The 12,742-nt window shown below is 44.4% G+C and overlaps 1 protein-coding gene across 2 annotated transcripts in view; it reads left to right on the top strand.

The window, feature by feature from the left end:
* LOC112254534 (kelch domain-containing protein 8A-like) overlaps positions 1–11,254 on the top strand; it is a 21,616-nt gene extending 10,362 nt beyond the window's left edge. Inside the window, exons 1-8 of one of the 2 annotated variants that reach the window (XM_042324434.1) lie at positions 412–1,084; positions 1,626–2,047; positions 2,280–2,490; positions 2,753–2,917; positions 3,266–3,484; positions 6,269–6,370; positions 9,548–9,696; positions 9,820–11,254. In XM_042324434.1, the coding sequence (XP_042180368.1) occupies positions 1,883–2,047; positions 2,280–2,490; positions 2,753–2,917; positions 3,266–3,484; positions 6,269–6,370; positions 9,548–9,696; positions 9,820–9,870 (1,062 nt within the window). In that variant the 5' untranslated portion in view covers positions 412–1,084; positions 1,626–1,882 and the 3' untranslated portion in view covers positions 9,871–11,254. Of the gene's footprint in view, positions 1–411; positions 1,085–1,625; positions 2,048–2,279; positions 2,491–2,752; positions 2,918–3,265; positions 3,485–6,268; positions 6,371–9,547; positions 9,697–9,819 lie in introns of those variants that run through there. The other variant, XM_042324435.1, reaches the window with a different exon arrangement.
* The last annotated feature ends 1,488 nt before the right edge of the window (positions 11,255–12,742 follow it).

Below are 12,742 nucleotides of genomic sequence, written 5' to 3'. Positions count from 1 at the left end.
AGTGTTTTGAAAAGAAAGAAGGAATACCGGTCTGTAGTTTGAGTCAGAGTGTTGTTGTTTTTTAAAGGGGAATGACTGCCAGTCGTCAGGGATAAGTTGATGAGGAAAGTGAGGAATGGGAGAAAGTCTCCAGGGAAGGGAAGAGGTGATGGGGTCAAGTGGGCAGGTTCTCGGGTGGACGGACCTCGCTAGTCGCAAGATTTCATCTGGAGAGAGAGGGGAGAAAGAGGTCAAGGTGCAGGGTAGTTCTGTGTGAGAGTGAACAGCGGATTCAATAGGCTGAGTGAATGAGGAGCAGATGTCGTTAAACTTCTTTTCAAAGAGGTTGACAAAGTCGTCCGCAGAGAGGGAGGAGGGAAAGGGAGGGGCGGAGGATGAAGGAGGGAGGAGAAGGTGGAAAAGAGTTTTCTCAGGTTAGAGACAGAAGGTTATAATTTAGAGTGATACAAAGCGCATACAGAGCAACAGAAGGTAGAGAGGAGGGAGTGGAAGGTTGATAGGTCCTCTGGAAATGTAGTTTCCCTACATTTTCACTCAGCTGCCCGCAACCCTGTTCTGGAAGCAGTGAGTCACTCAGACAATGTTTCAGGAGGGGAGGGCCAGGACGGGTAGGAGGAAAGGGGACAGTGCGAGTCATAGGATGCGGGAAGTGATGAGAGTAGGGTTGAAGAGGCAGAATCAGGAGAGAGGAGGGAGAAGGGTTTAGCAGAAGGGAGAGATGATAGGATAAATGAGGAGAAAGTAGTGGGAGAGAGAGAGTGAAGATTGCGACATGGTGCATGACCATCTGGGTAGGAGCTGAGTGGCTAGGGTTGGAGGAAAGGCAGACAGAAAAGGAAAATAGTGATCAGAGACGTGGAGGGGGTTGCAGTGAGATTAGTAGGCGAACAGCATCTTGTAAAGATGAGGTCAAGCATATTGCCAGCCTTGTATGTGGGAAGGGACTGGCAAAGGGTGAGGTCAAAAGAGGCAAGAAGGGGGAAACAGAGTTGGAAAGAAATTACTTGAAGGCAGATGTCAAGAGGTTGGTCTCCAGGGAACGAGTGGCAGTGACAGCATGGAATTCAAATGAGGAGAAGGACAGGTGAGTGAGGGAGAAAATAAAAAATCTCCACTTAGAAGAAACGAGTAGTTCTGTGCCACCACTGTGACGACCAGATGCTTTCGGACTATGAGAGAACACTGAGCTGATCCACCATGCGGCTGCTGCTGCTCAGTCACACTGTCTGTGTGGGTAGAAGAAATAGGTTACAGGCAATAACTAGACACGGAGAGAGAGGAGGAAGAGGGAGGGGGATGTGGGGAAGGGAAGGCTGGTTGCCTGGTTACTGATGGATGTTTTCCTCTGCTTGTAAAGCCCAATTCATCCTGATTGTGTACACAGCTAAAGAGGGCCATGACACACACACACACACACACACACACACACATACAGCCAAAGGCCACAACAGAACATCCAATCTATTCAATAGTAAATAGCTGTAGGTTGCTTTGATTAGAAGCATCTGCTAAATGACCATATTATTCTGAGTCAGTGGGAACTTAGATAAGTACTCTTCTATTGGATTATATTACTTTGTCTTTCCTGTTCCATACCAACCATCCTTCCCTCTCATTTCCTCCAGGACCTAGTACGAGCCGGTGGTCAACTCCAGGGAAAGAGCCTCCGGTTGGGCTTTGCTGACCTTGCTCCATCCACTATCTCTGGTCCTCCACCTAGTTCTTTGGATCTCCTGACAACACCACTCTCTCGACTCTTCCCGTTGACACGGCACTATACCCAGGGGTGCTAACCCTGTCCATCTCCATCTCTGGTTTCCTGGACCCACCTCTCCCTCACCTCTCCCCCAGCAACCCGTCCCCTCCCTGGTCCGAGATATAGATGTCTGTGCCCTCGGCCTTGGAGTTCCACTGGCAGAGCCTGGCTCGGCTGCCAAGCGGGCGTGTCTACCACTCCCTGGCGGAGGTGGGGGGGCAGATGTACATGCTGGGGGGCTGTGATGCTGCAGGGAGGCCCTCCCCAGCCCTGGAACTCTACTCTCCAGAGGTAGGTTGGAGCATACACACCTGCACGCACACACACACACACATACACACACACACACACACACACACACACACACAACCCACACAACCCACACACACACACACACAAACACACGACCCACACGCACACAAACACACAACGCACACAGGATTAAACACAGAACGCATCGGTTCAAACATTTACACAGGACTAATCGACCATGTAATTAATTACACTTTTTTGTTGTTTTCAGGGGGACCAGTGGCTAAGCTTGCCCCCCATGCCCACCCCTCGGGCGGGTGCGGCAGTGGCGGTGCTGGGCAAGCAGATCCTGGTGGTCGGTGGTGTGGGGGAGGACCAGCGCCCTCTCAAGGTTGTGGAGGTGTACAACACAGAGGAGGGGAGGTGGAGGAAGAGGAGCGCCCTCAGAGAAGCACTGATGGGGGTGGCCGTCACTGTAAAAGGTGTGTTTGGTAGGAGGTGGCTGTCGCTGTGAAAGGTGTGTAGGTGGGGGGGTGGCTGTCGTTGTGAAAGGTGTATAGGTGGGGGGTGGTCGTTGTGAAAAGTGTGTAGGGTGGGAGGTGGCTGTCGCTGTGAAAGGTATGTAGGGTGGGGGGTGACACAAGGACATTTATACTTGCATTCTGTACATGGCCAGATCCATGTTAATGGCTTAGTTTCTCACTCTCACTCCTCCACCTTTCTCTCTCTCACCCTTCTCTGTAGATGGGCGTGCGTTGGCAGTGGGTGGTATGGGTTCAGACCTGCTCCCTCGTAGTATACTACAGCAGTATGACCTGAGGAAGAATGTGTGGGCACTACTGCCCCCTATGCCCACACCGCGATATGATGCTACAGCACACCTACTGGGCAACAAGATCTATGTGGCAGGTAAGTAAAGGGTGTGCGTGTTTGGGTGTCTGTACATGCTTGTGTGCGTGTTTGGGTGTCTGTTCATGCTTGTGTGCGTGTTTGGGTGTCTGTTCATGCTTGTGTGCGTGTTTGAGTGTCTGTTCATGCTTGTGTGCGTGTTTGGGTGTCTGTTCATGCTTGTGTGCGTGTTTGGGTGTCTGTTCATGCTTGTGTGCGTGTTTGGGTGTCTGTTCATGCTTGTGTGCGTGTTTGGGTGTCTGTTCATGCTTGTGTGCGTGTTTGGGTGTCTGTTCATGCTTGTGTGCGTGTTTGACAGTTTGCACGTGTAATGTGTATACTAAGTGTGTGTGTGTGTGTTCTTTTTAGGTGGGCGTCAGTGTAAGCGCACGTTGAAGGTCTTTGAGGTATTTGATTCAGAGACACGCTCCTGGAGTACACTACCCAACATGCCGTGTAAACGTTCGTACGGTGGCGTGTTCTGGGACAGTTCAGGGAGGCTGTGTCTGCTGGGGGGGCTAAGGAAGGGAGGGGGCCACCAGAGCTCCAAGTTCACCAAGAATGTCAACATCTTTGATACTAACCAGGGTAAGAAGCACAAAAAAACACATACACAAGACACATACATATGCATTTAAGTGCACTGATTTCCTCTCCAGGTACACAATAAAGTTATATTTCTCTCCAAATAAAAGCTAGGTGCATGCTGCATACACACACACACACACCTCAAAAAACGACTTATCTTCTGTCTCACAGAAAATGAATATCAAATGGTCAAATTGAAAAGAGACCAGGAAGAGAAAAGTAAGAGCCATACCCAGGTAAAAAATCATTTCAAGTCAAGTCATTTCAAACAATAGGGTGTTTTGTCACGCATTTAGATTTTTCTATTTTTACCAGTCGAAGCCAAATGAAAGAAGCAGTGGGAGTCTGAATACTAATCTAACACCACGGTGAGAATGTCTGTCTGGCCAACTGGCAGGCTGGCTGGGTTTTACTCCAGAGATATCAGATAGACATTTACTCTACCTTCCTCCATACCTTCCTCCTCACACACACACACACACACACACACACACACACACACACACACACACACACACACACACACACACACACACACACACACACAAATAAGGCCCTCACACACACACACTCATCACTCACACACACAGTAAACAATAAACAATAAGGCCCATTCACTCCCCCTCCCAATCTAATCTAAGTGGAGATGAGATGGGAGATGAGCTACAGTGAGGAGGGAGGGAGGTGTTTAAATTACAGGATTCAGAAACAGATTGTGTTATTATCTGCCTTCCTCCACAGATGGTCATGCTGTCTGCAACTCTCACACTGGGATATTATACTCTGTAGCTCACTCATTGTTAGATTTACCCAGGAGACATTTATTTAGATATCTGAATATATGGCTCTGGATTGACCTAGAATCCAATGTCTTGACAGAATGTTGACAGAATGTTGACAGAAAATGTGTGTGCAAAATAGCAACAACAAGGAAGTCCTGTGGGAGAAAACAGCTTGTTAATGAGATGTCGAAGGAAAATGGCAAGAATCGTGCAAGCTAACAGGCAGGCAAATAACGGCGCAGAATAGTGGTGTGCAGAACGGCATCTCAGAGCGCACAACCCTTGTCACAGATGGGCTATTGCAGATCATACCAGGTTCCACTCCTGTTGAGGAGTGGAAAAACATTCCCTGGTCCATTGAATCCCCGTTCCTGTTGTGCCATGCTGATGGCAGAGTCAGGATTTGGCATAAGCAGCATGAGTCCATGGCCCCATCCTGCCTTGTGTCAACGGCACAGGCTGGTGGTGGTGTAATGGTGTATGGAATGTTTTCCTGGCACACATTAAGTACCTTGATTGCAATTGAGCAACGTTTTCTTGCCCCAGAGAATTTGGGCTGTTCTGGAGACAAAGGGGGGTCAGACCCAATACTAGATGGGTGTACCTAATAATAAACTGGCCACTGAGTGTAGATGACATTGATAAAAGTAGAATATTAAAATGACTCCAATATACAAAGACAGACATTGTGTAATATGACATAACTCCTAACAAATTAGAGCACCGAATTTTCTAGTATCCAGAATTGGGTTCTCCATGTCTGACTGTAGCTCATCATGATCTGTTCAATGGAAAACCACTAACTACCAAAGCCTCTACAAAACTGTAGAAAATACATCACACTAATGCACACTCTCTGTATACAAGATACACTCACACACAGCCCAGCACATACATTAACTACACAACTGCAATATCTCCAGTCCCTTCTAGTTCAGCTATCTGTAGTAGAGCAACTAAACTCTCTGAACCGTTCTTCCCGCTAGTGCGTTAGTGTGTGCCCCTCCCTCTGAATCTGAAGGAAAAAGGGAACTTAGTGCTGAATATGATATGTTTTAAAAAGTTATTTGGAGGAAGCCCCTGAGAGTGCCAGCCAGCCAACACTTCAACAACAAAGGCCCTGGCAGTGAGTCGCAGAGCAGTGTGCCCGTCGCCAGCTGTGCTCTGCCTTATTCCCTTTCAAGCTCAAATATGGGCTGGATTGGCAACAGTTCATTAACAAAGTGCTTTTATCTGCTCTGGTTATGTTTTCGTCTCTATGTCTCTCTGTGTCTCCCTCTCTTTCTCTCTCTGTATTTCTCTTCCTCTCTCTCTGTGGAGCTGATTGTGAAGTCAGAGACACTAAACTCACGCAGGCTTGGGTTTCTTACAGACAACATAAAAGCTTTAAAAGAGTCTTTGAAAAAGAAAAAAATCTCCCTAGTCGCTGTTTCTCTGAAATAGTTTCACTGTCTTTAGTAGCACAAATGTTTGCCTAAGTAGAACTGTAAATAATATGCCAATTTACTGTAATAGTCATCCCCTGCCAGACTGCAGGAGGAAAATAACTTGTTTTTCTCCTTTGAAGCAATTGAAGTGTTCAGATTGGATGGTTTTACAGGAAATGTACCCTATTTTCTTATTTCCAATATCTGGGGCCATGACCTGGTAGCTTGGTGTGTGTGTGGACATTTGTATTCAAGGTGCACACAGTATTTCTTATTGAGTTGTGGTGCCACCAGCATTCAGGCACACACCAAATTGTAACTTGCAGAATTGAAAAACAAATGGAAAAAATAAAATTGTCACCTTGCTGTAGTTTTATGCAGTGGTCAAAGTTGATTGTATACACACTTCCCTGCCTCCCCCACCCTCATTAAAATGGGGTTTACACTTGCACACACACGCACACACACACACACGCATGCACACACACACACACACACACACACACACACACACACACACACACACACACACACACACACACTCTCTGACATCGTCCTCTCCTGTCTCCCTCCAGGGTTGTGGTTGAAGTCAGAGGACACGGTGGCCATGAAGACTAAGAGGGCTGACTTTGCCTCATCTTTCCTCAGGGGCAGGATGGTCGTAGCAGGAGGACTCGGTGAGGGAGTGTGAATGTGTGTGTATATGTGCTCATATATGTGTGTTTTTGTTGAACGTTAGTTGGTCATGACAATGTGTGATGACCATACAGTGCATTCAGAGAGTATTCAGACCCCTTTACTTTTTCCACATTTTGTTACGCTACAACCTTATTGTAAAATGGATTAAATACATTTTAAAAAATACTCATCAATCTACACACAATACCCCATGTTAACAAAGTCAAACAGGTTTTTAGAAACTTTTGCTATTTTATAAAAACAAAATAACAGAAATACCTTATTTACATAAGTATTCAGACCCTTTGCTATGAGACTCGAAAATTGAGCTTAGGTGCATCTTGTTTCCATTGATCATCCTTGAGATGTTTCTACAACTTGATTGGAGTCCACCTGTGGTAAATTGATTGGACATGATTTGGAAAGGCACACACCGGTCTATATAAAGTCCCACAGTTGACAGTGCATGTCAGAGCAAAAACCAAGCCATGAGGTCGAAGGGATTGTCAATAGAGCTCCGAGACAGGATTGTGTCGAGGCACACATCTGGGAAAGGGTACCAAAAAAGGTCAGAGAGGTTTGGACGTGATTTGAGTAAGAACTCGATGGTCACTCTGACAGAACTCTAGAGTTCCTCTGTAGAGATGGGAGAACCTTTCAGAAGGACAACCATCTCTGCAGCACTCCACCAAACAGGCCTTTATGGTAGAGGGCCAGACAGAAGACAGAAGCCACTCCTCAGTAAATGACAGCCCGCTTGACAGGACTCTCAGAACATGAGAAACAAGATTATCTGGTCTGATGAAACCAAGATTGAACTCTTTGGTCTGAATGCCAAACGTCACGCCTGGAGGAAACCTGGCACCATCTTCACGGTGAAGCATTGTGGTGGCAGCATTGTGCTGTGGGAATGTTTTTCAGTGACAGAGACTGGGAGACTAGTCAGGACTGAGGGAAAGATGAACGGAGCAAAGTACAGAGAGATTCTTGATGAAAACCTGCTCCAGAGTGCTCAGGACCTCAGACTGGGGCAAAGGTTCACTTTCCAACTGGACAAAGACCCTGAGCACACAGCCAAGACAACGCAGGAGTGGCTTCAGGACAAGTCTCTGAATGTCCTTGAGTGGCCAAGCTAGAGCCCGGACTTGAACCCGATTGAACATCTCTGGAGAGACCTGAAAATGCCTCTGCAGCGACGCTCCCCATCCAACCTGACAGAGCTTGTGAGGATCTGCAGAGAAGAATGGGAGAAACTCCCCAGATAAAGTTGTGCCAAACATGTAAAGTCATACCCAAGAAGACTCTAGGCCGTAATCGCTGCCAAAGTGCTGAGTAAAGGGTCTGAATACTTACAGTACCAGTCAAAAGTTTGGACACACAGCCTCATTCAAGGGTTTTTATTTATGTTCACTATTTTCTGCATTGTTTATTTTTATTTACCTTTATTTAACCAGGCAAGTCAGTTAAGAACAAATTCTTATTTTCAATGACGGCCTAGGAACAGTGGGTTAACTGCCTGTTCAGGGGCAGAACGACAGATTTGTACCTTGTAGAATAATAGTAGAATAATAGTGAAGACATCCAAACTATGAAATAACACATGGAATCATGTAGTAACCAAAAAGGTGTAAAACAAAGATTCTTCAAAGTAGCCACCCTTCACCTTGATGACAGCTTTGCACACTCTTGGCATTCTCTCAACCAGCTTCATGAGGAATGCTTTTCCAAAAGTCTTGAAGGAGTTCCCACATATGCTGAGCACTTGTTGGCTATTTTTCCTTCACTTTGCGGTCAACTCATTCCAAACCATCTCAACTGGGTTGAGGTTGGGTGATTGTGGAGGCCAAGTCATCTGATGCAGCACTCCATCACTCTTTTTCTTGGTCAAATAGCCCTTACACAGCCTGGAGGTGTGTTTTGGGTCATTGTCGTGTTGAACAAATGATAGTCCCACGAAGCACAAACCAGATGGGTTTGCGTATCGCATCAGAATGCTGTGGAGCCATGCTGGTTAAGTTTGCCTTGAATTCTAAATAAATCACTGACGGTGTCACCAGCAAAGCAACCCCACATCATCACACCTTCTCCTCAATGCTTGACGGTGGGAACCAGACATGTGGAGATCATCCGTTCACCAACTCTGCGTCTCACAAAGACACGGCGGTTGGAACCAAAAATCTCCAATTTGGACTCATCAGACCAAAGGACAGATTTCCAGCGGTCTAATGTCCATTGCTCGTGTTTCTTGGCCCAAGCAAGTATTTTCTTATTATTGGTGTCCTTTGGTAGTGGTTTCTTTGGAGCAATTAGACCACGAAGGCCTGATTCATGTAGTCTCCTCTGAAAAGTTGATGTTGAGATTTGTCTGTTACTTGAACTTTGTGAAGCATTTATTTAGGCTGCAATCTGAGGTGCAGTTAACTCTAATGAACTTATCCTCTGCAGCAGAGGTAACTCTGGGTCTTCCTTTCCTGTGGCAGTCCTCATGAGAGCCAGTTTCATCATAACGCTTGATGGGTTTTGTGACTGCACTTGAAGAACCTTTCAAAGTTCTTGACATTTTCCAAATTGACTGACCTTCATGTCTTAAAGTCATGATGGGCTGTTGTTTCTATTTGCTTATTTGAGCTGTTATTGTCATAAATGGACTTGGTCTTTTACCAAATATCTTGTGTATACCACCCCTACCTTGTCACAACACAACTGATTGGCTCAAATGCATTAAGGAAAGAAATTCCACAAATTAACTTTTAACAAGATACACCTGTTAATGGAATTGCATTCCAAGTGACTACCTCATGAAGATGGTTGAGAGAATGCCAAGAGTGTGCAAAGCTTTCATCAAGGCAAAGGGTGGCTACTTTGAAGAATCTCAAATATAAAGTATATTTTGATCTGTTTAACACTTTTTTGGTTACTACATGATTCCATATGTGTTATTTCATAGTTTTGATGTCTTCACTATTATTCTACAATGTAGAATATAGTCAAAAAAGGTTTTTGCTTTGTCATTATGGGGTATTGAGTGTAGATTGGAGATTTTTATTTTTTAAATTTTAGAATTAGGCTGGTACGTAGCAAATGTGGAAAAAATCAAGGGGTCTGAATAATGTACTATCGAATGCACTGTATATTGACTGTATGAACACCGTATGATGACCGTGCGTGGTCCCCAGGTCACCAGCCTTCAGTTCTGAACACAGTGGAAGCCTTCCACCCTCAGAAGAGGAAGTGGGAGAGACTGGCTCCCATGGCAATGGCGCGATGCTCTGCCTCGTCCATCGTCATCAGGGACCGCTTGCTGGTGGTGGGAGGAGTCAACCAGGTGCTGGAATATTGCTGTGCTTGTTGTCACACACACACACACACACACACACACACACACACACACACACACACACACACACACTCGCCATTTACTATCTGTCTCTGTCTAACTGTCTTTAAGGTCCCTAGTTCAGCCCATGAGATCCTGTATGTGAAAGAGGAGTGTCTGTAGGCTAGAGGACATGACCCTTACAGGATGATTGACAGCAGGATGATCACAAGAAGATTCTGAATTCTAGAACATTCTATTCAAGATCAGTGGTTCCAGTGCTTTCATAATGGCTGCTGGTCTGGGACAAGTGCAATATGTTTCCTAAGATCTACAGAGGAATAGAAAGGATGGGGAAATAATGCCACAAACACAGAACAGTGCCCTCTGCTGGGTTGTCTATGCACACTCAACTCCAACACAGTGAGAGAACTGATATCACACAGGCTACACACACAGAGAATAGATCCCAATTATCACCATAATGACTCACATCGTACAAAATATTCTACACCAGGGATGGCCAACCTTGATGGGCGTAGGCCCACTAAAAATCTGAACTCATCATGAGGGGCCGTAGTTACTCGCGGGTCTGCGTACCCACGTGGGCACAACCACATTTCGAAAATTGCGCCTTGTGTATTCTAAAAAAAAAGGTAGCCAGTTGCACATCCCTGTTCTACACACACGAGGAGCTGGCTTTCTCTGTAAATAAGTTATTCAGAAGAGTTTTAGTAATGTAAAGATTCCTCTTCACTGTGTGTGATCTCCCTATAGAGATTCTCAAGGTATTCAATATTTTTTTTACTTTTGCATCTATTGTTGTAGATTTACTGCTTGCCTTGCCTTAAACGTTTTTAACTGGACATATAGATGTGATCTTAACAGGGAGTAAAGACTAGAGCAAGGTAATACATTTTGTATTGTTACTGAGATTAATACTGTTTATTTGTTGTGTATGAAATGTGTGCAGTTTGTCAACAGTTTGATATTCCCTACTGTAGATGCAAGTGACATGTTAGTGTACACCCATCTCTAAGACCTAAGTTAGCCAACTCCAACAGTACAGTACAGTATGCAGTCGCTTGGACTAGCATGAAGACATGCACTTAACTGGAGTGTGCATATAGCATGCATGCAGACATAGCATGCATATATCTGGAGCAAGTCAAAATAATGTATATGAATTAACTGCACTACTGAAACAGAGTGTGCAATCATCAGGAGTTGACTATACGCACTGATGGAGGCCGCTGAGGGGAGGACTGGAATGGCTGGAATGGACAGAATGTATTGGTATCAAACACAACCATGATACCATTCCATTTACTCCATTCCAGCCATTATTATGATCCATCCTCCCATCAGCAGCCTCTACATATTTGAATGGGTTGCCTATGGATTGCTATGGCAATAGGAATTATATAGGTGTGAGAAGGTTAATCATGTAATGTCTGGTTTAAAGTATATATCAAATGGTGTATGTTCTTTAATCCTATTTAAGATCCGTTGCACTTTTTAAAATCCCCATTTAAAAAATATATGTTATACTCATGATTACATGCAATACTGGTTTTCGGTTCATCTGTTTTGGTTTGTAATTAGTGCACTGTGTATTGACAATTGATTTCTGTCAAATGTACGTATTAATGAATAGCTTCATTCTCAGGATGTTATTAAAAAGCACAAACTACTGGATGAATACTTCTACAGTAAGTATGGCTTCAATGAGGTATTCTTCTAACTTGATTAGAAAATAAAACAAAAGAAGCTTAACAAAATAATTCCATGGAGTGCATCCACTTCCTACCTGTATGTAGAATTCTTCTATATCATTCTTGTTTCATTCATTTTCTGTACTGTTAGATTTCAGTGCAGCCTTTTATATTATTGTCCATAACCTGTTGTTAAGGAAACTTTTCATCCTCTGCCATATCATGGATTCAGAGCTACAGTGAATTCGGAAAGTATTCAGACACCTTGACTTTTTCCACATTTCTTTACATTACAGTCTTATTCTAAAAAGGATTCAATTGTTTTTTTTGCGCTCATCAACCTACACACAATACCTCATAATGACAAAGCAAAAACAGGGTTTTAGAAATGTTTGCAAATGTATTAAACCTATATAAACAGAAATACCTTATTTACATAAGTATTCAGACCCTTTGCTCTGAGACTCAAAATTGAGCTCAGGTGCATCCTGTTTCCATTGATCATCCTTGAGATCTTTCTACAACTTGATTGGAGTCCACCTGTGGTAAATTCAGTTGATTGGATATGATTTGGAAAGCCACACCTGTTTATATAATGTCTACAGTTGACAGTGCATGTCAGAGCAAAAACCAAGCCATGAGATTGAAGGAATTGTCCGTAGAGGTCTGAGACAGGACTGTGTCGAGGCACAGATCTGGGAGAGGGTACCAAAAATATCTGCAGTATTTTTTGGTACCCTCAGCAAAGGGTGCCTACTTTGAAGAATCTCAAATATAATATATATTCCTCATGAAGCTGGTTGAGAGAATGCCAAGAGTGTGCAAAGCTGTCATCAAGGCGAAGGGTGGCTACTTTGAAGAATCTTTGTTTAACACTTTTTTGGTTACTTCATGTTTCCATATGTGTTATTTCATAGTGTTAATGTCTTCACTATTATTCTACAATGCAAAAAATAGTAAAAAATTAAGAAAAAACCTTGAATGAGTAGGTGTTCTAAAACTTTTGACCGGTAGTGTATGATGATGATTCAACCATATTATCAGGTTTGAAGGTAAGACCCAGGTGCAGACAGTGTGGAAGTAAACAGGAGACAAAGAGCTGTGAGACATGGGTTTAACTCTGCACATATGAAAGGTAGGATGTATATGAAGGCCCAGGGCAACAGAAGACGAACAGCAGAGGGGCTAATGATTTTGGAGATGGGAAACAGGCCAATAAACCGAGGGTATAGATTGTGGGATTCCACCCGGAGGGGCAGATTCCGGGTGGACAGCCATACCTTCTGCCCAAGACGATACCAGAGAGCCGGGGTCCGGTGGCGATCCGTCAATCGTCGATA

This window comes from Oncorhynchus tshawytscha, linkage group LG07 (genome assembly GCF_018296145.1).
Source record: "Oncorhynchus tshawytscha isolate Ot180627B linkage group LG07, Otsh_v2.0, whole genome shotgun sequence".
In the NCBI taxonomy this organism is placed as follows: domain Eukaryota; kingdom Metazoa; phylum Chordata; class Actinopteri; order Salmoniformes; family Salmonidae; genus Oncorhynchus; species Oncorhynchus tshawytscha.
Note: the sequence above shows the minus strand (reverse complement) of the source record. Positions and strands in the feature narration are given on the sequence as shown.